Source organism: Felis catus, chromosome B2, assembly GCF_018350175.1.
Source record: "Felis catus isolate Fca126 chromosome B2, F.catus_Fca126_mat1.0, whole genome shotgun sequence".
Lineage (NCBI taxonomy): Eukaryota > Metazoa > Chordata > Mammalia > Carnivora > Felidae > Felis > Felis catus.
Genome location: NC_058372.1, coordinates 144,188,589 through 144,210,837, shown reverse-complemented (window position 1 = coordinate 144,210,837; position 22,249 = coordinate 144,188,589). Strand labels below are relative to the sequence as shown.

Genomic DNA, 22,249 nt, shown 5'->3' with positions numbered 1-22,249 from the left:
TAATACAGTTTCCTACTAATAGCACGAGAGGTTTGTAACATCTTCTGCTTTACAAAAATGATGCTGCTGCATGTGCGCGCGCGCACACACACACACAATGGTACCTTTATACATTTGCCTCGTTTAGTAGTATTTTCATCAAAAAATAAATTTTTTAAATAAACTTTTTAACTTTTTTTAGTGCTCATTTATCTTTCAAAGACAGAGAATATGTGAGGCGGGGGAGGCGCAGAGAGAGGACAGAGGATCCAAAGTGGACTCGGCTCTGAGCTGTCAGCACAGAGCCCGACGCGGGGCTCAACTCACGTACTGTGAGATCATGACCTGAGCCGAAGTCAGATGCTTAACCAACTGAGACACCCAGGCGCCCCCCAAAAGATAAGTTTTTAGACTCTGCAGATACTCAGTCCTACAGAACAGCCTCATTGCCCTAAAAATCCTTGTGCTCGATCTATTCCCCCTTCCTTCCCTCTCCCACAGCCCTTGGCAACAACTGATCCTTCTACTGCCTCTACGGTTTTGCCTCTCCTGGAATGTCACGTGCTGGAATCACACTATACATATGTGGTGTTTTCAGATTAGCTTCTTTCATGTGGTCGCATGCTTTTCACGGTTCCACCAAGTCGTCTTCTGACAGCTCATCTCTTTTCGTTGCTGCGTAATATTCCGTTGTCCGCATTTCCAGTTTGCTCATCCACTCACTTACTGAAAGACACCCTGGTTGCTGCTTCCAAGTCTGGCAAATTATGAATAAAGTTGCCCTCACATGCCAGTTGTCGAGTGGACCTAAGTTTCTGGCTTCCTGTTTCTTTCTGTAGCTCCTCGCTTCTCAGTGTTTTAACTTCAGCTTCATACTTTTTTTATTCCCTCGTAAGAGTGCTCAAAGTTATAAATCTTGTAAATATCGGGTTCCTAGTCTGTCACTCGTCTTCACAGTACTGTATCTTTTGACAGGTCACATTTTTTATTTTTTTTAAAATGTTTATTTTTGAGAGAGAGACAGAGCACAAGTGGGGGAGGGGTAGAGAGAGAAGGAGACACAGAATCTGAAGCAGGCTCCAGGCTCTGAGCTGTCAGCACAGGGCCCGATGCTGGACTTGAACCCATGAACCACGGGATCATGACCTCAGCCGAAGTCGGACACTTAACCGACTGAGCTACCCAGGTGCCCCGACAGGTCACATTTTTTAATCTTTAGTCATGGTCTCTAGTTAGCAGATATGTCCGTGGTATTGATAATAAATGATACAAGCACACATCCAGTCTTGTCAGGGTACAGAGCCCCCCGGGGGTTTGCCCCCAGGTGTGCACCCCGCTTACCTTGCCAGTCACCATCTCTATGACGACACACCCCAGACTCCAGATGTCAGCGGCACGCCCGTGGCCTTCTCCTTTTGCGCGAGTGATGACTTCTGGAGCCATGTATGCTTTAAAAATCACAGATACGGGGATGGGAATAGGTTATAAACACAGTAGCACACAGTAATGAAGCCAACCATGAAATTAATATTGTCTAATATTCCACATAAAAGAAACAACTAATTTGCTGGGGGCAGGCAGGGAGATCTTTCTCTGAGTTATGTAATAGGAAATATCAAAAGCAATAGACATCTCGAATCAGTTTTCTGAGTGAACATTTTAAGAGGCTGAATTACTATCTAAAGGACGATTTTTGAATGGCAAATCTTCAGATAAACTGTATTCACATTAAAAATGTGAAACCTGCACTACAAAAGAGGATGAAAAGCTTTATGCCACTGAACAGTCGAAACAAATTAATTACCCTTTCTGCATGTCCCTCTTAAAGGGGACAAAAGAGTGGACCGTGGTGAGGAGCAGGCCAGGTGTGGGCGTGGCTGTGTGGGTAGCACGTCCCCGTGTGTGAAGACATTCGCTTTCTCTTGGGTGTGCCTACCCACTCCTTTTCCTTTAGAAGGGCCGATAATGCTCCAAACTGCCTGTCTGCTTTAGACAGACATGAAACGGTCACAGGTGCTGGACAATCAAGAGGTTATGTTCGAAAAGAAAAAAACAAACCAGCCCATACCATCGTGTTTAATACACATACGGCTGAGTTTGGGCTGGAATCATTTAAACATCCCCCATGTGAACAACAAACGATAGTGTTCCGGGGAAGAGAAGAACTTTCCTCCTGCCTCTCACTCTGGGGGAAAAGGTGTTTAGAAACCCTCCTCCCTGTTCCCGGGTCAAGCTGACAATGGGGGTGATGGAAAGCCCCGACGGCAAGCGCACTGTAATGGGCCGCCTTCAAAAAGCCCGATCGGGCCAGTCCCTACCTGCAGTCCCCAGGGTGCTATTCACTTCGCCCGGCATGGTCTGTGCGTTGTTTTTAAGCTTTACGGAGCATCCAAAATCCCCGAGCTTGATGAGTCCAGACGAGGTGAGGAAGATGTTGGCCCCTAACCGGAAGAAGAAGGGCACGCAGGCGCATTTAAGCTTGCACGGTAACCAGAACTCCCAGGGACTTGCTTCACAAACTGAATTACGCAAAGCTTCATAAAACTCCACTTACAAAGATAATCACAGAAAGACTCTTAAGCCTGGTGCACAAATGTTAATACAAAGCAATTTTAATATCCGTACAAACAGCTTTGACCGATAGGTTCTGAAGTGAAATACATGCACGAACTCTGACACTAAAAACCCAGAGACAAAAAGGAGCTGTGTATATGGCGCAAATGCTTGTGCTGTGGGTCCCCGAAAACAGTGGGCGCGGACGGAAGGCCCGGCACACGCACCGCTGCCCCGTAGGCCGACCGAGGCCGCCCTGGGCGGACGTCACCCTCTCCCTGAAGAGAACGCTCTGCCGCCTGCTTCTGTGTCTACAAGCAACGTGCCTCGCGTACCCCAGCTGGAGTCCGGGCTTATGCTCCCGGCTCTGGGCAGCTCGAGGCTCCACGATCTCTCCGGCACCGTGCGTCCTGTGGCACCTTCCTCAAAAAGCATGACGGAGCCACTCGCGTTAGATAAGCAGCCACACAATGAGCTGACATCTAACAGGGAGTCCTCAGCGCCCCAGTGCCCCCAGGGTACGCTGTCCCCACAGCGGACTCGACAGCGCTAACTTCACGACTCTGGAGCTGGCCCACATGCGCACACTGGCGGTGCTGAGTTATAACAAATGTCACAAGGACACAAGTGAATGGATTGATTCAAGGACCCTGACTGTGCCGACGACAGGAAGGTACCATTTTGTGACAGGGGTCAGAGACAGAACAATTGCAAACAGGCAATGCCGTGGCCTGACAAAGAACCAATTAAGCAAGTGCTCAGAATGACCCCAGCAGCGGTGTTGGCAGACGGGCAGGTGGGGAGGCAACGAGACTGGAGGACGCTGGGGATTCAGGGCAAGCCACTGCAGAGAGGGTGGACAACTCTTACACCCAGACCAAACCAGGTTCTGGTGTAATCCATCCCTGCCCCGGGTCTAGGGCCCGGCTGGAAGTCAGCCAATTCTAGAGTGAACGTGTTTAGGCTGGCCTCAGGCTGTGTGACAGAGTGGAGTCCTTTACTCGAGGACCCATGGGAGACCAGTAATTCGTCACTTGAATTACCTCGAAGGCTCCCAAATACAAAGGCCAGGGGCAAACGCCAGAGAGACAGTTCTGAGACCAGCAGGACCATTCCCCTCACGCCAGAAAACAAAAGCGCTTCAAATCAATCAGCGTGACCAAGTCAGTCATTGGCAGAACTCTACACTGGAGGAGGTTGGCGTCAATAAACGCTCTCGCCCAGGACACGGCTTCCATTTCAGACTCACTGTCCCTTCACACATTCACGAGGTCCACATGGAAATACCAAAGAGTCCGGACACGAGGAAAAGAGCTCCAGCAGTGAACGTCTAGTAAATACACAAGCTTGGCTAAATCAGCCTATAAAAATAGCAAATTTCATTTTTTTTTTTTTGAAAGTTTATTTATTTCGAAAGAAAAAGAGAGAGAGCACAGGCAGGGAAAGAGCAGGGAGAGAGGGAGAGTGCGAGAATCTCCAACAGGCTCCTTGCGGTCAGTGCAGAGGCTGATGTGGGGCTGGAAACCATCAACCCTGAGATCGTGACCCGAGCCAAAGTCAAGAGTCAGACATTTCACTGACTGAGCCCTGCGGGTGCCCCGCAAATTTTATTCTTAGAAACCAGACTTCACTGAAAAGAGTGTGACCCGCAAAGAGCAGACTTATCGGCTCATGGGTGGAGACGAGTGTTCTACGTGGCCTCTCGATACTGGGCTCTTTGTGGAAGCACACTGCCAGTAAGGGGACTTCTTTGTGGAGAAGTGATGTGCGGGAGTGGGAACGAGTGTCTTGGCAGCAGCCACGTTCTGGTGCTGGGCACCAAGGAGTCTGGTCTCCGGCAGCCAGGTGAGTATGGGGATCACCTTCGTTTTAATGTTTAGTTTGAGAGCAAGAGGGAGAGCGAGCGAGCGAGAGAGCGTGCGCAAGCGCCCGCATGTAGAAGAGGGCAGAGAGGGAGAATCCCAAGCGGGCTCCGCGCGGAACCCACGAACCGTGAGATCATGACCTGAGCCGAAATCAAGAGGCAGACGCTGAACCGACTGAGCCCTCCAGGCGTCCCAGGGGGTTACCTTTAATGTCTCGGTGAACTATGCCGTGCTCGTGGAGGACGTTGATGGCAACGGTGATCTGCTTTGAGTACAGCCTGATGACGTGCTCCTGAAGTCCCAGCCTCGACACCTCTTCTAATGTCCCCTCGTCACAGTACTCCATGAAGATGTACATTTCTTCCTGCGGGTGGAAGAAGATGCAGCCGCGTGTTCACACGTACGCTAAGTGAAGAATCTGGAAAACGTCACAGGTCACACCCCAAAGGAATCTTCTTTCTAACGGTAGGCTACACTTGTCCTCCTCGACACTGAATCTGTCTTGTAGCAGTCATTTCTCGCTCCTGCACACAGGTGTCTGCCTGCCTCCTCTGTCTGGAATTATACAGCTGGTTGGGACAAGAACGTCTTCTCCAAATCACAGGTGGTAAGTGTCCATAAACCTCTGAAACGAAGTCTGCTATATAATCTCAGACAGGGACCAACAGGGCTGTCCCTACGAATGTATTATTAAGAACTGAAACACATCCTTTTCAGACACGAATCTGTTTGGGAAAACATTAAAAATCACCGTTCAACTTCCCCCGGAAGTTCAGACTCCACCGGGACGCTCCAAGTTATCCTCTTTCCCTCCAGGTGTTTACTTCCAAACACAAGGGGGGAAACGAATTTGAGGCTGTAACGTTCTCATTTCACAATGGGCCCTTACACACGTGTAAAAGGAAAATCGGCGTTACTCGATAGCGCACACAACAGCGGTTCAGTGAAAACTGGGGGGAAAAGTAACGCGCTGTGTGAGGGGCACGTTGGAAGAATCTTCTGACTGGCAGGATGGGTTTCAGTGCTTTATAATGTCGGGTTAACGACTACAGTCTACAACTTACATTTTAGGAAGAACTCCTCTAGTTTCAGAGAGAAGGCAGAAATGATGTAACTCATGGAGATTTCCTGATAATTAGGCAAAGTTACTGTGCTCTGAAATGAGAAGACCTGTGATGTAGAACAGGACTCCACCTGCGCCCTTAACTGATTCCTCACACAAAACCGTGTGACCAAAGTTGGCTTACTCTATGCAGCTCCACACCAAAATACCGAACCAGATTGGGGTGTTTGATGCCCTCAAAGATTTTCAATTCGTCTGCAGTTTCCTTGATAGTTTTATGGTCGTTAGGTTGAAATCGAATCTGTGAAAAGAAAACCGTCGGTTAGCGTCAGTCCTGCCACAAACCAGGACAAGACGCCTTTCGAACGCGGCGGCCGGGAGGCCGTCTCCTGACGTTTGTACCATCCAGACCCACGGGACTACGGTCAGTGGCTTTGTGACTCGATTTTGAGTCTTTCTTTCCTTTGTCGGGCCACGCGAATAAAATGCGCCTGCTTTACGATACTGATGAGCGAGCAACCTGCTCACGGGATCACACTCCGAAGTGCAGACCGAACTCACAAAACCACTAGACAGTCAGCAGGCGATCACAGCTGTCTAGGTTCTGGCAAGGCAGAGATGAGAGAGGATTCTGCCCTCAGGAAGCTTCCGGCCAAGTGACAATGAGGTTGAAGAAGCAGGGCGGGGAAGAGCCACACGGGGAAGACACGAAATGCCCCGGGAGCTGCGAAAGGGAGGCCCGGGGGCTGTGCGGGGGGCTGCTGTGCCCACACGAACGGCCGCGGCAGCCCCACACTCGTCCTCCACGGGCTCCTCTGCCCTTCGGAGTCCCGAAGCGTCTCCTCACGAGCGACAACGGTATCCGTTTCCCTGACGGGCCTCCTCGGCTTTTCCCGGCCCCCCCCCATCCTAGCTGCAGCTGTTTCTGAAGCCGACCACAGAGGTCTCCTCCCCCGACTCCCCGCCAAGACGCTACCGTTGTCACCGTGCTCTGGGTCTTCGGCTAACTCTGCCTGCCTCCCCGGTACGGCCCGAGCATCCCTGCGTGGGGGCAGAACCACGTGTGCACCGGTCTTAGCAGCCTCACCGGGATCCGCACTGGAGTGGGACACCCCGTTACTCTGCCGTCTCGGTGTATCTGCCCAGACGACGCAACACGGAGGCACCCGAGTTGGCTCTGTGCGCTAAGAAGGCCTCACAAACGAGCTGCTTTACCAAATCTCTGTCTCACAGAGAGGCTCCAAACAGAAGGGCCTCCGGGAAGGCCAGACCACTCACCTCCTTCATAGCCATCAATTCGCCAGTGTCGACACTGATGCAGGTGTAGACCTTCCCGTACTGCCCCTCCCCTGTGAACAGAACAAACACACTGCTCTCAGTCACCGAAGCTAGGTCATTTTAAGTCACTCAGATGTACAATAATCTTTTGAATTCTGGATCTATATTCAGACACCTACCTTACCTAGAGTCTACTATCGCAAGACCCAAAATGTTTCTGAATGTCCCCCAATAACCGAAAGCCATCTCTTCGCTGTGCCTTACCTGTAAATACCTATAAAGAGAAGTGACTTTGGCAAACCCCAGAAGAGGTACAGAGGTGCACACTGAGCCCTTATGACCCTTCAGGAGGTCAGGGTCAGGGTGGGGCACAGGGAGTAGCCAGGAGTGAGCCTGTGTGCAGGAGTGGATAGTGCACCAACGTATCTTTGGGGACATTAAGCTAAGGGCATATATGGCTAAGACTGGTGACAGTAATTGATAACATTTCTACAGCACTTCATTGTTTCCAGTGTTTCCTGCGCCTATGGATAGCTCTACGGAAACTTCAGGGTCCCGGAGGCTCCCAGAGTCCTATATTCCAACTGCATCTGCCTCATCAGACCTAAACACTCCATACATAGATGCATTTAAAGGAGGGAAGGATCTGAAACATCATCAGGCTCCTTCCGTCACACAATCTCCCATGAGTTATTTCACCTGGAAATGAGTTAATAGGCAATGTTTTAGGAAAGACTGTCTCTATTTGCATCCAGTCTCTCTTCGGTAATGTTCTTGAGGGAACACGATCGTAAGAATATCAACTGGAACAAATGGCTAACTGGCAACTTCTGGAGTTATCGAGCAAAACCAGTCGGTTTAATGAGCCACTTAAAAATCCAAAATCTCCTCTCATATTGCTCTTAGAACACATTTCACAGATATATGACATTTGCAGAAACAAAAAACCAGAACCCTCGGCAAAAGACCTGCCACGTCTATGAGAGAAACGGCTTGAACCTAAAGACGTGCAATGATTGCCATTTCTAAGAGAGGCGACCTTTGTGTCACGTTCCTCAGTTTCCTTACCAATTTTGTTTCCTCTTTGCCACTTGAAGGTCACCTTCCTCAAGCCTACGTGCATAACATTATCATAAGATTTAGGGGTATCACAAACTTGACCAATGATATTCTTTCTCCTCATTTCTCGATACCTCTTTTCTTCGAACAATCGGACCGACTTCTGGATAGCCTCTATGGGTCCTTGTTTGGAAGCAGTGTCTGCAGAGAGAATCACAAACGCAGGAGTCCCCAGTCACTAGCGGTGAGTCGATGTCCGGCAAATAATCACAGAAACAGAGCACTGCACGTGACCACTGCCGCATGGCAAGGCACAAACGAGCAGGTGTGTCCAAGAGCTCCCGGCACCGTCCCCCCCGCCCCGCCCTGCACAGGTACATACATAAAACACAGGCTAGTCAGGCACAGCGGGTGCCTTCCTCCCCCCAGGCTGTGGCTTAGCAACCTCCCACCTGCCTCCAGCCTCTCCTGTCTCCAATCCACTCTTGTTGGCCAGATCTGTCTAACTAGCATGTAAAGTTTGATCATGTTCCTTTCCTACTTAAATTTATTTCATGGTTCTCAACAACCTGTTTACCAAAAATCCAAGTCTTTCCCACAGGATTCGAGGCCGTGTGGAATTTGGACCCAGTTTACCTTTCCCAGTTCACTTTTACGAGTAGTCTCCTTCTATTCTCCTACCACAGGTCCCAGACAAGCCAAACTGAACACACTCCTAGAACACGGCAAGCCGTTCCCCACTCGCAAGCCTGTGTTCCCACTTTCCTGCCTGCCCGAAATGCCTGTTTCCCGCCACAGTGCCTAGGGAGTAACCTCACCCCTCACAGCTCCGCTGAAGTTCCACACCTTTCTAGCAAGCATCTCTGATGAGAAGGGAAGTCAGTCATCCCTTCTCTAGAAAAAGTCCAGAGCAAAGGCTCTGGAACCAGAATGCCTGGGATAAAGCCCCAGCCTCGCCATATTCCACATGTCTGACAATGGGCAAGTTAACTGACGTCTTTATATATCCAATTCCTAATCTGTGAAATGGGAGTAAAATATCTTGAGTACAGAGCTATTGTGAGTATTTAATGAAATCACACATGTAAAGCGCTAAGCCTTGTGCCTGAGACACAGCAATACTCAGTAAGATTCAGCTACTATTGTTCCTATTCCTTATTTTTTCATCTGTCTCTACATCTCTAGTTCTCCAACTTATTTGATTATGAAGGACAGTGAGAAGTAACTTTTACACACACAGGTATCTAAACAACAGTTTCATAAAACAGTGAAACAGACTCCATCCTATCTTTTAAATTTTTTTTTACATTGTATTTCTTTAGTAGCATTGGTTCTATATAATCTTGATTATCCATATTAATTACAATTGTAATTGGAGTAATTTTATTTCCTACAGAGAGAGAGAAAACTGGGAAAAGGGTAATATTACGTTATACATAAGATAAACACGGCTCACAAGTACAAGCTGTATCTTTCTTGCCTTAAGAAATGTAAATAGGTATGTGTGACTATTAGGAGACATCCAGATTTTTTAAATGCTGACTTTCCGACCCTCCTAACCGATGTGTCACAACCCCCAATGTGAAAAGCACTGCTTCATTCATGAACCCATTACAGCAGCCCTCATACCATATCCTAGCTATGTAAGAGCCTGGATTTCTGGCCAGCAAAGAGAGGACCAGGACGGCTCTGAGGTTAACGCCGAGAAGAGAAATTCCCAAGGGTGCATCATGTTCTAACTGTAGTTTCTCACTACAACCGTTTCTTTAAAACATCAATCGCTGTTTCCTCTACCTCAGTAAATGACACATCAAGTCTACTGGGCTCTGAACGAGACTTCACAGCTACGAGGCCGTGGACTCCATGGTCAAATATTTCCGGGAAAGGGTTTTTTTTCTTTTTTTTTACAGTAAGAACTTCTCAAGATTTCTCCATCTCTGTGAATGTGAACTGTAAGTCTCCCAACAGTTCCCAAGTTCTCTTGACCACAAAGTATTTGTTTTGAAAATCGTCACAAAGACCCGGTAAGCGTGGGAACTAGTGATTATGTGAGAGCCAGTGGAGACACCCTCTTGCCTGTCTCCCAGGCTCAAGCCTGTGGATCTCCTGCTCCAAACCCTCCAAACGCACCGCACCTGCCCCAGGCCTGGCAAAGACTGCATCAGGGTCATTTCCTTGTTTTAAAATCCCACCTTAGCCTGATGTGTGACCATCTCCCCATTTCCTCCCCACTCCAGGCCAGCAGCTCGCTCCACGCCGGTGTCTTCCTCACTCCTCCTTCCCCCTCGCCAAACACACCAGCAGCTCAGGAGGCTGCAAGGGCTGCCCGCCGTCCCTGGGTAAGGCCTTCATCCGTCATTGAAGACCGGCCATGGTCTGACTTCCCCCAACACCTTCAAGATCATTTCCATTTCCAGCTACACTGCCCCATACAGCTGCTATATTCTTTAGACACTGGGCCTCCAGATGTGTTTTTTATTCTGTACTTTGCCCCCTGGCTTTATGCAAACCTGTTTTTTCTTTAAAAGCCAGCTCAAGCCTCACTCCTCCATGAATCCCCCCCGCCCCCGGCCCCAACTATTCTCGGTTTTGGTGGGCAACATACTTCCACGGGGCACTGAGAGGTAAGAGTACTGGACTCGAAGACAGCACTGTACGCACAGTGGTCCTAGCTCTGTCAGTTATCACGTTCACCAAACTATCTGGCTTCTCAGAAACTTTATCGCTTAGCGTAAGGTAGGAACAGTTACTCATTTCACAAATATTAATTATATTCCTGTCACCTACAAAGAATTATGCCAAGGGCCCACTCAAGGTGACACATAGAATTAACCATCACATGTATGCTTAAAGAATACAAAGATGCATACAACACGTTCCGGATCCAAAGGAGCTTATAATTTATTAGAAGAAATAGGAAATGTATACAAACATGCTACACACAAGACAGTGATGCCACAGGTCTAAAAGAAATCACTAAATATTAATGTAGAAGGTCTAGTAATTCAAAAGCTAACGCATGTTTTAGCTGAGACTACTCACTCGATGCTTAAATGTTTTAAGTTCAACATTCTCTCTCTTACCCTTAGTCTGGCTGATAAGTGTCCGAAGTTCCCAACTTCTTCGAGCTGACCCACTTGAATCACCTTTTGGATATGCTGGTTCTGCAGGAAGTATGTTTTTCACACAAGTTAAGATTTACGACACAGACGCAGCTGATGTAATTGAGAGCAAGACTGAAGTGGTGAGTGGCAATGATTAGTTACCATCAACCCGTCCTTTCTGGTAATTTCTAGTTGAGGTGAGTATGAGAAGCTGTCTCTATAATCAATTCTAGAAAAGTGTACCAAACGAAGAAGCTGACTTTACATGACTTTAACTACGTGAACTTTCCATAAGTAACAGACAACGGAATACTGAGCAGACATTAGATTGTTTAGGGACACCCCCCGCCCCCAACACCTCAAGAGGCCCTGCCTGGCAATAAAACCTCAGCATACCATTAACACACACAGTGTCAGTTTGTTTTTTTAAGCGGATGAGAGTGCTTGGCAATTAAAGTATCAGAGATCATGATGTTTAAAAAGTCAACAAAAGCAGACTTAGAAAGTGCAAATACGGCTAAAAAAGGCATCTATATTAAAAAGCCAGCATGCTGAGCATCAAATGTCTGAGAGTGCTGCCGCCTCTGTCTTACTCTTCACTTCTTTCTAAGGCACCAACAGTGGAAGCCGGTGAAGTGAGGCGGAGGATTCAGCCGGTCAGGGTCACAGCCAAGGCCTCACACTCACCATCGCGCTCCTCGGTGGGGCTTGAGTGGCGGCTCAAGGACCGAAACTGTAACTCCGCAGCTATGGAAGCCAGCCGGTCGTTCTCAGGGACGCTGGAACCCCTGTTTCGGTATTTTTAAAAATTCAGCTGTCAATTCAATGGAACTGCAAGTGAAAGCTCCGTGAGATTCTTCTAGAGCGGTGATTCTCAACTAGGGGTAATTTCTCCCGCTGGGGACACTGGCATCTAGCGAGTAGAGGATAATGCAAAGGACGGCCCCAGATAACGAATTATGCACCCGGAACAACAGTGCTGCTACTGAGAAACCCTTCCTGGAGCTGGGAAGTCAGGCGGATTTTTATCCTCCACTGCTGACACATGAGAACCTGACTGCGTTACACTGTTTTAAGTTAAAAACAGCAAAAATAAAACAGTATTTATTGAAGTGCTATTGACTTGTGTAGAAAGCTCCATCATTTCAGCCCAGGATGGATAAAAATTATTAGTCAAACTGGCTAATATTTAAAATTATGATCATACTATATATTTATGGGCTTAATTCCATTTAAAATGTAAAATTATTACATGATTCAAAGATTTCAAACCTCCTAATAAGAAAATGGAAGGAAACACCTAGTGACTTTTTAAGCAGTAGCCAAGCAAAGGTGCAGGACAGCAGGAAGCTTAGCATGAAAAGAACAAGGTTAATTTGCTGCTTTTCCAGAATAAAGTGAAGTGTGTTTAGAAATCCAGAATGAATCCAAAAAGAGTAAAGCCCAGAATTAAATAAGGGCAGTGTTAAAACTGTAATTCAAATAATCCACACTAAATATGGCATTAGTTTATTAACAAGTTTAGTATTTTGTACACGAATGATATTATGAAGTATGGTAGCATTTATGCTCTTTTTCATGATATGCTGAATGGATTTAAGGCGACGTGGTCTACTGAACACGTGTTCACAAATGACGCTGTAGGCAATGCTTTTTTATTTCCCTAAACTCTCAAATCCAGTGTAACACTTGTAAGTCTGAAGAGTGGGGGGCATCCTCTGTGCCATGTAGCTCATCAGAGAGTCCTGACACCATCTCCTGGGAAGAGCACTGATGCTGAAGCAAAGAAACACACGACTCCTAAACCAAGGACACGTCACTCAACACCCCTCTGTTCCTGACTTCCCAGACATGAAATCAGCCGATTCCACACCCTCAGAGATCTTTGCTAGGGCAAAAGGCAAAAAAATATCCTTAAATGAGGTAGCGTGCCGGTGAACGTCTCACTACCCGCTGTGGACTCCCAGTTTCAGCGGCGGGACGGCCGGCTTGCCAAAGCCGTAAAAAATTAACCATCGGTCTCGCAGACCGCTAGGAGCCAGTTCCAACGAGAACAGCGCAGGAAAGTTTTATCAACACGTCAGGTAACTGAAGCCCAGCCTGTTCCCTAAGTCAAACCCAGCCAAATCAAAACATTTCCGGGATGCCCTGGGGCACAGCGACAACTCCCGGGGCAGGAACCCAGAACGTCTCTGAGACAGGGGGTGGTGGCTGCACGCGGTGAGGCTGGGGCGGTCCTGCGGCCCCGGAAGTTCCAGCCTCGCGAGACTTCCCCACAGCGCACTCGCCAACCAAGGGCTGTACACACCGCGGCTGCGCAGCAGCCGGCCACCCCGGGGTCCGCCCCACAAGCTCCCGTCAGCCGAACTGGGCAGGCGCAGGTCCGGGACGCTGGAGGGCCTCGCTGCCCTCTGCCCACGGTCACACGTACGCCGCCAGAGAGTCGCGACAGCCTCATCCTCTGGAAACAGTGGCCTCGAGACGGCACACTGTGACGGCAGGGAAATCCCTGCGTGTCCAGAATCATCGGGAAGATGAAGAACACTTACGAGACGCTGCTCGTAACATGCTGAAAAAGCCTAAGACAACGCACAGGAAGGCCAACCACACGTACTTGGCCTTCAGACTAGTAACATCCGCTCAGCGTACCACTGGCACTCACAGATGCCTTCGGCCAGACTTCATGACCCTCGAGAACTGGGGCGCTCCTCCCCCCTCCCCTCTGTAGTTCTGCAGGAATGTTGTGAGGACGCGGACGCAGCAGGCGTGGGAGCCAGCACCGCCGCCCTGGTGGAGTGTTCTGGAGTCTGCACTGGGGGGCAAGTCGCTTCCATTAACCCCGTGTGACACTTGTATAAGAAACATTGCTTCAAGAACAGTATCTGTAAAGGTCTGCCCTGCAACGCTCTAAACATAAATGAAGAAGGTGAAGGGGAGTCCGCTTATGGTTAACTGTTAATTGTTTTAGTTGACAGCTTAAGCTGTAAAGTATGTGGAATTTTTTAGGTGATAGATGTTTATCACTACAAATTAGGGGCATCTGTTATTTTAATGAAGGAGAACAACGGAACTGCAGAAACTTTAGACTTCTATAAAGTACATCTAAAAACAAGTTGGTGTGTCTTAGATTCTAGAACTGTACGTCACCTTTCTGCCAATGACCTACTCGTATCTCTTACGAGCACCGAGTTTCTTTCCAGTTTTGTCTGTTTTGATTGGATTACCCTCAACCCCTGGAGTTCGACTCTATCGCCATGTGTGTCCGAAGACGAGCACAGAGACGGTGTGTCCCCTCTGCCAGACAGAGGGGTGTAATGAAGAGTGACTGAATGGCTTTTCTCCACTAAGTGTAGGAGACCTGGCTGAAATCCTGTGTCAGAACGACTAGAACGGGTGCAGAGACTTCATGCAGGAGACCTCCGTTTTCCAGAGCTCGCCAGCTGTCTGACAGCTCTCTCCAGAAAGGACACTTTTCTCCGTAGAAGATACCAACCTCACCAACTCACTTTTCCACTCTTACACACTACTTCTAGTCAATGATTACATAAATGAGGAAAGCGGGTTAGGAAAGTGACCCTCCTCAAAAACAAATCCCCACCTGAGGGTATTAACTAGATGCCATCTCTGAACCACTATGGGGCGGGACCCCTCAGGAAAGGCGCTACTTGCCCAGATTCTCCTGTCCCCTTCGGTGGGAACTAGGTTCTCTTGTCCGATACTCTCTCAGAGGACTTGTTACTGGTCATTTTGGTTAATGTGTAGCTCCAAAGAAATACGGATCGGGCACACTGTCTCCTCGTGCTGCTGGGTGTGAGAGCCTTTGAGTCGGGACACCCCACGGGCGAATCCCAAAGCCGAGGCCACTGCGGACGTGCACACGAGGGGGACCCAGGGGACGTGGAGCCGGTGCAGGGTGACTACCTGGTGTCATGGGCACCGCTGATGGGTTTGGGCGGCACAGCGTCGCTGCCGGAGGGACCGGGCCGGCCGGCGGCGGCCACAGTGACAGCAGCAGCAGGGCCGCCGTGGCTCCGCGCGTCTGAAGGCACGCTCCGAGTGCTGGCACGAGAAGAGAAGCTTCAGGAACACAGGTGAGGAAAGGGAACGGACTCTTGAATCGTTTTCAGTTAGAAATAAAATAGGGTGAGGAAGGGAAAAATATTTAAAAATATAAAATGCAAAGTTTTGAGATTCAGGTCTAAGTATGAAGAAAAAAAACTCATTATTTTGAAAAGTAATTGTGTGGTCTTCTCCTAGCAAATACTGTCAAATAAAATTAACTTTTAAAAAGTGATCCTACAGGGGAGAGAAAATGCTCACTCCCTCAAGATGCAGAAATGCCACCACATTCGAGGGAAAGACTTGGTACGAGAGTTCCAGAACTCACGGTAGTATTTAAGTTGCTTTGAGGTTACGTAACACGCATAAAAGTCAAGACTGAAAAGATCATTCCAATTGTTTCTCCACTTCTAAACTGACGTTTAGGATGGTTTTTCAAATGCTTATTATGCTATGCACACTCACATTTGATTTCCTAAGGTCACTTTCAAAGAAAAGAAAAAGAATTATTCCAAAGCCGGTCAGCATTTAGCAGCCTGAAGTTATAAATAAGCAGAGACACTAAGTTATCTTGAAAGGAACAAGTCTTGTAAACTTGCGCGTCTTTTTCTCTTGCAGCTAAGGCGCTGTGGTGTATTTCAAGATAAGGCAACAAAGAGCTTTTAAAAAAGGCTGAAGGAGGACACGGAAAGGATACTTAGTTACAGAGCAAGCACCCAGGAGCCCAGAGAGTGAGCATGCACGTCAGAGGAGGAGTCATAAAGCAAATGACTAGCTGAGCACCAAATACCTGAATCCCTCTGGAGTCGGGATAATCAGATGTGGGTTAGGAGGGTCACTGTGGCATCGCGGCACCTTCACGGGACGGGGACTGTTCCGATGGATGGCTGCCAGTGACAACGGAGACAAACGCAAAGTGTTAAAGGGGTGGACAGAAGATGCCGAACCAGACAACTTAGCAGAAACGGGATGGGCCTTAATTTTGCTGGTGACCAAAATAAATCCATTACATGAGTAAGAAAATCGTACTATACCTATACTCATATTGGGGAAAACATCGCTTTTTAAAAGTTAGTAAAAGTTACATCACACAAACTTTTAGCCGTTGAAAACATTTCTTAACATCCCGGAGAAAAAGTACACAACGGATGCAGAACAGACAACGTGGCCCATGTTAGAGACCGCGCCGTGGCAGCTCCAGTGAGAAAGGGCTCTTTCTGCTGACTACACTTTTTGAAAGATTCTGGTCCATGCTGACGCCTCAACAGGCTCTGAGTCAGGGAGGGTCGCTGTCATTTTCCTGAGTACGTGGAGTTTTATTTAATTCTTTTAAATCTAGAATGAGGGGGGCCAGGCACAGTTTAAACAGGTTATTCTTTTGTTCAGAACACATTTTCTTCTCTTCTTTGTTTAAATAGTCTGGCAAAAACTGGATAAAATTTACAATAAAAATTTAAAGGGATAACCTTACCTCATGATTACAAAAACGCTGATAATTGTCCTTTCCCCGTAACTAGACAGAGCTAGTGTTGCACATGTATTAAATTGTCTATTTCACCCTGACATGTTGTCCCCTTACTTCTGACTCCTTTTTAACTCTCCTTAATTTTGTAAATGTCCTATTTTCTTTTTATGTGAATAATTTTACTCCACGTGTTTTATTCACTCCGTATATGCTTTGTCCTAAGTGGAAACACTTCCTTCTTCATGGTTTTGGTTTCTTTTTAACATTACACAGGAAAGACAGCAGAAGTCCCCCAAACGGAGAGATCTGAAGGGAAAACTTGCAAAATAAAAATCAAGCAATTGTTAAGAAAAAAGTCAAGCAATTTGTGTCTCTGGCTCGTTATCTCAACAATTACAGTAGTAAATAAAGATAAAAAGAAACAAAACAATAAAAATGCCTTGGAGAAGATGGTGATGTCTTTAATTGGTGGTATCTTTAATTCGGCAAACGTACTGGGAACTTCTGAGTCAGAAACTGCTACACACTTTCCTCATAAAGGTATAAAAGAAATACCTGCTGCTAAAACACATGTCCCCAAGTTTTACGTTCCTCATCACAAAACAGAACATTTAAGAGTATATACGACCAACTGCTGAGAAACTGTGGTATTTTATTGAAAAGAAAATCCGAACAGCCAATAAAAGGAAAATAGATGCTCTAATTTCACTGGCAATGTTACTAGAGAGATGTTTTTCAGGGCAAAAACGAACAAAACAAATGTCCCCAAGGAAATGGTGCAAAAAATCGCAATACCCGCATCATGGACAAAACGAAGCCACTAAAGAGAATGAACCGGATCCATTCCTATTGACAGGAAGGAATTTCTACGATTGTCAGATAAGAAAACCAAGCGATTACTATCCAATGTGATCCAGCTTTCATACAGTGAAGCGAACGACCTGATCCACGCTTGTGTGATTACAGGAGCAGAGCCACACACAGCAGAACGCGCCCGTGCAGCTCCCTGAGCACATGGAACCGAGGGGAGGCCACACACCAGGCCGTGCTCAGTGGCTACGAGCGCAGAACACAGGGAGAGAAGACGGTACACAACGGAACGACAGCTGGTGTGCTCTCCATTCATTAACTGCCCTCGTAAGGGAAGGGCACAAAACGAGATGTGGACGGCTGCCGCGCACAGGACACTACAGTTTACAGCTCTCATGACCTTACTGAAGCTTCATTAGCATCCAGTTGTAAGCATTTGCAGAGGAGCCTCTGTGATGTTGGATGAGCGGCCCCGGGTCAGCAGGATGTCAGGCGATCTGACTCGGCCAGTGCTGTTCCCAGCAAGCCACATGGCCGAGGGGACAAAGGGCACCTCCAGCCCACAGATGGCACTGCTGACCCACTGTCCCACCAGCAGTTTGCAGAGAGGCATGTGAGTACTTAGTGATGGATCGCACGTTAGCCGTGATTACCTAGCAACCGTAGGAGGATTGCTTTTTTTTCTTTTGTAATATTCTTCTACCTTGACATTTTTTCTGCGTATACATTTTCTACATTTCTCTATATACTCTTCCTACACTGTAACTTTGCCACCATGGAAATGATTCCTCACGTAGGAAAAACTTTAAAGAAGTGATTTTTACTGAATTATTAATGATGTATTCTTAGTGAAATATTTTAGGAGATCAGAAAATCAAAGCTTTTAGGATAATATGATTAATCAAAAATTTGATAAGAATACAGAACACTATAAAATTGTAACATTATATAAAATGTTCAAAGAGTTTTGTAAATGGTGACTTTCATAACAGCCTCGGGAGAAAAGCAGGTATAAACTGAGTGAACTGTTTTTAAGTATTTATTTATTTTTGAGAGACAGAGAGTGCGTAAACAGGGGAGGAGCCGACCGGGAGGGAGAGAGAATCCCAAGCAGGCTCCGTGCTGTCAGAGCAGAGCCCAGTGCAGGGCTTGGACTCACAAACTGTGAGATCATGACTTGTACCAAAATCAAGAGTCGATGTTTAACTGACTGAGACACCCAGGTGCCCCCTGAGAGAATTTTAAAGATCAAGGAACCAAGCATTAAAACCCAGTGTACTAACTTTTCTATAGCTAGCAAATACCATTTAAGACATAGTTCCTCCCGCTCGAGAAATTTACCATTTATGAATTATTTTATTTTGTGTAATTTAAACTGTTTTAAAATTACTAAATTTTCATTTTTGGATGTTTATTGCATATAAATAGAGTTTTGCTTTTAGTTACTATCTCAAGAATGGGGTAAGGCACGGCCTTTTTCTGATACATACTTTGTTGTAAAGTTTCAACATACTCCATAAAACTGTAATATTAACTATAATTGAAAACTCTAATTGAAGTACATCATAGCATAACTTGTGTTTTTGTCTTTTTAAGTAAAATCAAATAAGAATTTACTATGTTAGTGGGGACACAGGTACCGTCTCAGCTGTGAAAAGGGGAACAATTACACTTGCCCCCCTCCAGCAGGAAAGGCCCTTCCTTGCTCCTTAACGGACAACTGTCTCCAAGTCTTTCCTTCCCAGAAGAAGAGATTTTAAGGGGGAGAATAAAGTGTTGGTGTGCAAAGAATAATGAACTAAAATGTGTAGTTAAGACTGCTGGCAGGCAGTGAATGCCGTGTGCTGGCATTTTAATCTTCCTGCTGGATTTGGAAGGACTATGGTCTTCTCCACAGACACACCTCATTCCTGTAACTTTCGCTGTCTTTTTCCGGAATACCATTAAAGAACTTCTCTACACCGGGTAAACGGCCACAATTACAAGATGATGCGCTTGCCCAGACCAGGAGGTTCTAGGGGAAATGTTCTAACTGCCATCTTACCAAGGTACAAACCTGTAACAGGACTGTGCGGCTTTCCTATCACGTGGCCAATGCACTCATTCATCAAGGCTTGAAGACTCTGGAAACCCGAGGAAAATAGCAAAGAAGAAGGGCAATGTACATTCTCTCAATTAGTAAGTAACACAAATTAACCTTTCAGTATATTTAAAAGAAACACGCTACCCTTAGTCAAGATTTTCAAAGTTTGTTTAAAAGAAAATAGCTATAAACATAAACACAAATTGCACATAACTTATAATGATAATACATACAATTCTATTTTTAGGAACAAAAACAAATTCACATTCAACTCCGCATAGTGCAATGATGTGCACAAGCACATCTCTACTACTTGAGGCTAAAATGAATGAATTCACATGCTGAACACCATCTTTTGGAACTGAAGGAATGTACTGGAATAAAAGTGATAATATTCAGCATTTGGCACTACCCCCTCAAATGGCACATGCTGGGGTGAACCAGCTAGTCCCTCGTTAAACTGCCAAAAAGCAGCAACTAGTAAGTCAGCAATTCATAAAATCTGAAACTGACAAATATTTTAGAAGTGCTAGGCTTCCCAGCTATCCATGGACTTAGCCAGTTGGACACTATTGTTATGAAAAGAAAAGAACACGGAATTTCTTCCTATGCTATTAAAAGTGCTTTTACTTTAGCATTATCGTTACAATTATGAAAATAATATTTAAGAACAGCTATAAAAAATACACAGAAATAGTAATCAATTCATTTCTTTAATGAAAACAAAACAAAACAAAACTCTAGAACATTCCATACCAAGAAGTCATCTTCTGGCAAAGCTGAAATAAAGGCAGGTTCAATGGCTTGTAGAAAATCAAAACCTTGGGTTGCCCACCTGTTACATGAAAAAGTTCAATAATCACAAAACCCAGAAAATACTGTAGCAGTTTTACCCTATACAGTACTGAAATGTAATCTGACTGGAAAATTATGGTCTAAGAAAAAACATACCTTTTGGGGATGAGTAAATTTATAGCATGTTTTGTGAGAAAAGGACAAACAACTTCTTCATAAAGGAACTGGTTACCAATTTGTTTCCACTTACGTTAATAACAGGCTTAAATTTCATGAGGGAGGGAAAAAAATTAGCAATCAGGAAGACCTGTCCAGGGAGAAAGTGAACTCCCCTGAAGTTAACTCATTATGGAACAAATTTTGCTTTTAAGCTTTCCAAGCACTATGGAGTCTGCTGTGTTAATAGTCTCATTTAAAAACAAAACAAAGCAAAATCCTGATGGCCAAAGAGTTCAAAATGCTCCTTTTTGTGTCAGCTGCTCAGAAATCTCACATACAATATGCAAACGAAATATTACCAATCCCATATCCCTTGTATTCCTGCATCTTCCAGCTTCACAGGCTGCTCCAACACTCACACTCACACATGCTCACGCACTCACAAACACATACACACATGCTGGCTCGCGCTCTCTCTCTCTCGCTCTCTCTCTCTCTCTCTCTCTCTCTCTCTCTCGTCTCTGCTGGAGAGACTGGAGTACTGAGTTACTTGCAGTTCCAGGAAACATGTCCTTGGTCATTACCTGGGTCTTGTACCTCGACCGCTCTCACATTTAGTTAGGACATAGTTCATCCACTTCCGGGCAAAGCTTATATATTTGTCTCCTATCTTCTGTCTAAACTCTCCAGACATCAAACGAACAACTTCTTTATGATACTGTAAGAAGATTTTGTGCATATCAAAATGAAGAAGAAAGTAACGATTATACAACTATCTCAACGCTACAAATGCCATGTCTGTTTAAAATGTCATTTTTCTAAAAACAAAAAGCAAAGTCTAATTAAAATTTACACATTTTCAAGAGCATAAAAAGTTACAGATAATATAATAAAGTGCGGCTTCACGATGTTTTATTCGTAAGCTGAAATTACAGACGTACTTTCATGATAGTAACCATCTCATAGAAGGTTTTGAACGCAGAAAGCTGTTAGCACAAAATAAGAACTGGGCAACGACTGGCCAGTCTAAAAGGAAACCAGCATTTCTGATACTCAGCAGCGTACGATGAGTCGTGCCTGACGAAGCCGTGATTACCATCAATAGTCTGACGTGAGTGCGTTACGGAGCAACTGCAAAGCTACACTGTGCTTCTCCTCTTACTCTGTACCTACCTCGAAACCAAAGTTGTACCCCTGAATCATCGCCTCGCGGTAGTACTGCTGCAGCGTAACAGACTCAGATTCGTCAACCTCCGCATCAAATTCGGAAGTGAACATGTGGTCCACTCGGTCGATGGCATCGCTTATTCTGTTGCAAAGCTCTAGCGCGTCATTCTAAAGAGGCCCAAAGCATAATGAATACAAACCAAGCAATCACCTAATACCTACTGCATTTTAGAGGAAGACTCCTTTCGTCATCACAGACGTTAACCACTGCAATATATTTTAGCCGTATTTATTCTAGTTATTCAAAAATAAAGGATATTTATTTACTTATTTTCATGTTTGTATTCATCATTTGTATTAGGTCTTCTTTAACATCTTATGAAATCCAAGAGGAAAAATAAATCCATTGAAAACGATAATGTCTAGGGGCGCCTGTGTGGCTCAGTCAGTTAAGCATCAAGACTCTTGGTTTTGGCTCGGGTCATGATCTCAGGGTTTGTGAGTCTGAGCCCCACATCGGGCTCTTCATTGATGGTGTGGAGCCTGCTGGGGATTCTTGGTCTCTCCCTCTCTGTCTCTGCCCCTCCACTGCTCTCTCTCTCACTCTAAATAAATAAACTTAAAGAGAATGCCTAATTACTATGTGGTCTCTGAACAGACGCTTTCCTCTTCATATTTTTCACATCAACCACCAGCTGCCTTTCCCCCCCGGGGCGGTTGCTGAAGTGTAAGTGTGGTTTCAATCCAACATGTGCACCTTGTATTGTCCTTCTCATCTCCCTGCTGCTACTTGCTAGCAGCCTGGGGGTT

General features: G+C 46.0%; 1 protein-coding gene and 1 long non-coding RNA gene across 8 annotated transcripts in view; one reads left to right on the top strand and one right to left on the bottom strand.

Moving 5' to 3' along the window:
* MAP3K4 (mitogen-activated protein kinase kinase kinase 4) overlaps nucleotides 1-22,249 on the bottom strand; it is a 113,038-nt gene that overhangs the window by 2,901 nt on the left and 87,888 nt on the right. For 3 of the 7 annotated variants that reach the window (XM_045058328.1, XM_045058331.1, XM_045058332.1), the window contains exons 12-25: nucleotides 21,446-21,607; nucleotides 20,857-20,990; nucleotides 20,075-20,153; nucleotides 19,280-19,358; nucleotides 15,751-15,847; nucleotides 14,823-14,978; nucleotides 11,589-11,689; nucleotides 10,881-10,961; nucleotides 7,807-7,998; nucleotides 6,739-6,809; nucleotides 5,645-5,761; nucleotides 4,602-4,761; nucleotides 2,298-2,420; nucleotides 1,321-1,427 (exon numbers count right to left, since the gene is read on the bottom strand). In XM_045058328.1, the coding sequence (XP_044914263.1) occupies nucleotides 1,321-1,427; nucleotides 2,298-2,420; nucleotides 4,602-4,761; nucleotides 5,645-5,761; nucleotides 6,739-6,809; nucleotides 7,807-7,998; nucleotides 10,881-10,961; nucleotides 11,589-11,689; nucleotides 14,823-14,978; nucleotides 15,751-15,847; nucleotides 19,280-19,358; nucleotides 20,075-20,153; nucleotides 20,857-20,990; nucleotides 21,446-21,607 (1,659 nt within the window). The remainder of the gene's footprint in view (nucleotides 1-1,320; nucleotides 1,428-2,297; nucleotides 2,421-4,601; nucleotides 4,762-5,644; nucleotides 5,762-6,738; nucleotides 6,810-7,806; nucleotides 7,999-10,880; nucleotides 10,962-11,588; nucleotides 11,690-14,822; nucleotides 14,979-15,750; nucleotides 15,848-19,279; nucleotides 19,359-20,074; nucleotides 20,154-20,856; nucleotides 20,991-21,445; nucleotides 21,608-22,249) is intronic. The other 4 variants (XM_045058326.1, XM_045058327.1, XM_045058329.1 and 1 more) reach the window with 4 other exon arrangements.
* LOC123385603 lies at nucleotides 7,998-21,770 on the top strand. The gene is made up of 3 exons (XR_006598471.1): nucleotides 7,998-11,041; nucleotides 11,513-14,992; nucleotides 15,579-21,770. It is a non-coding gene; the product is annotated as an uncharacterized LOC123385603 (long non-coding RNA).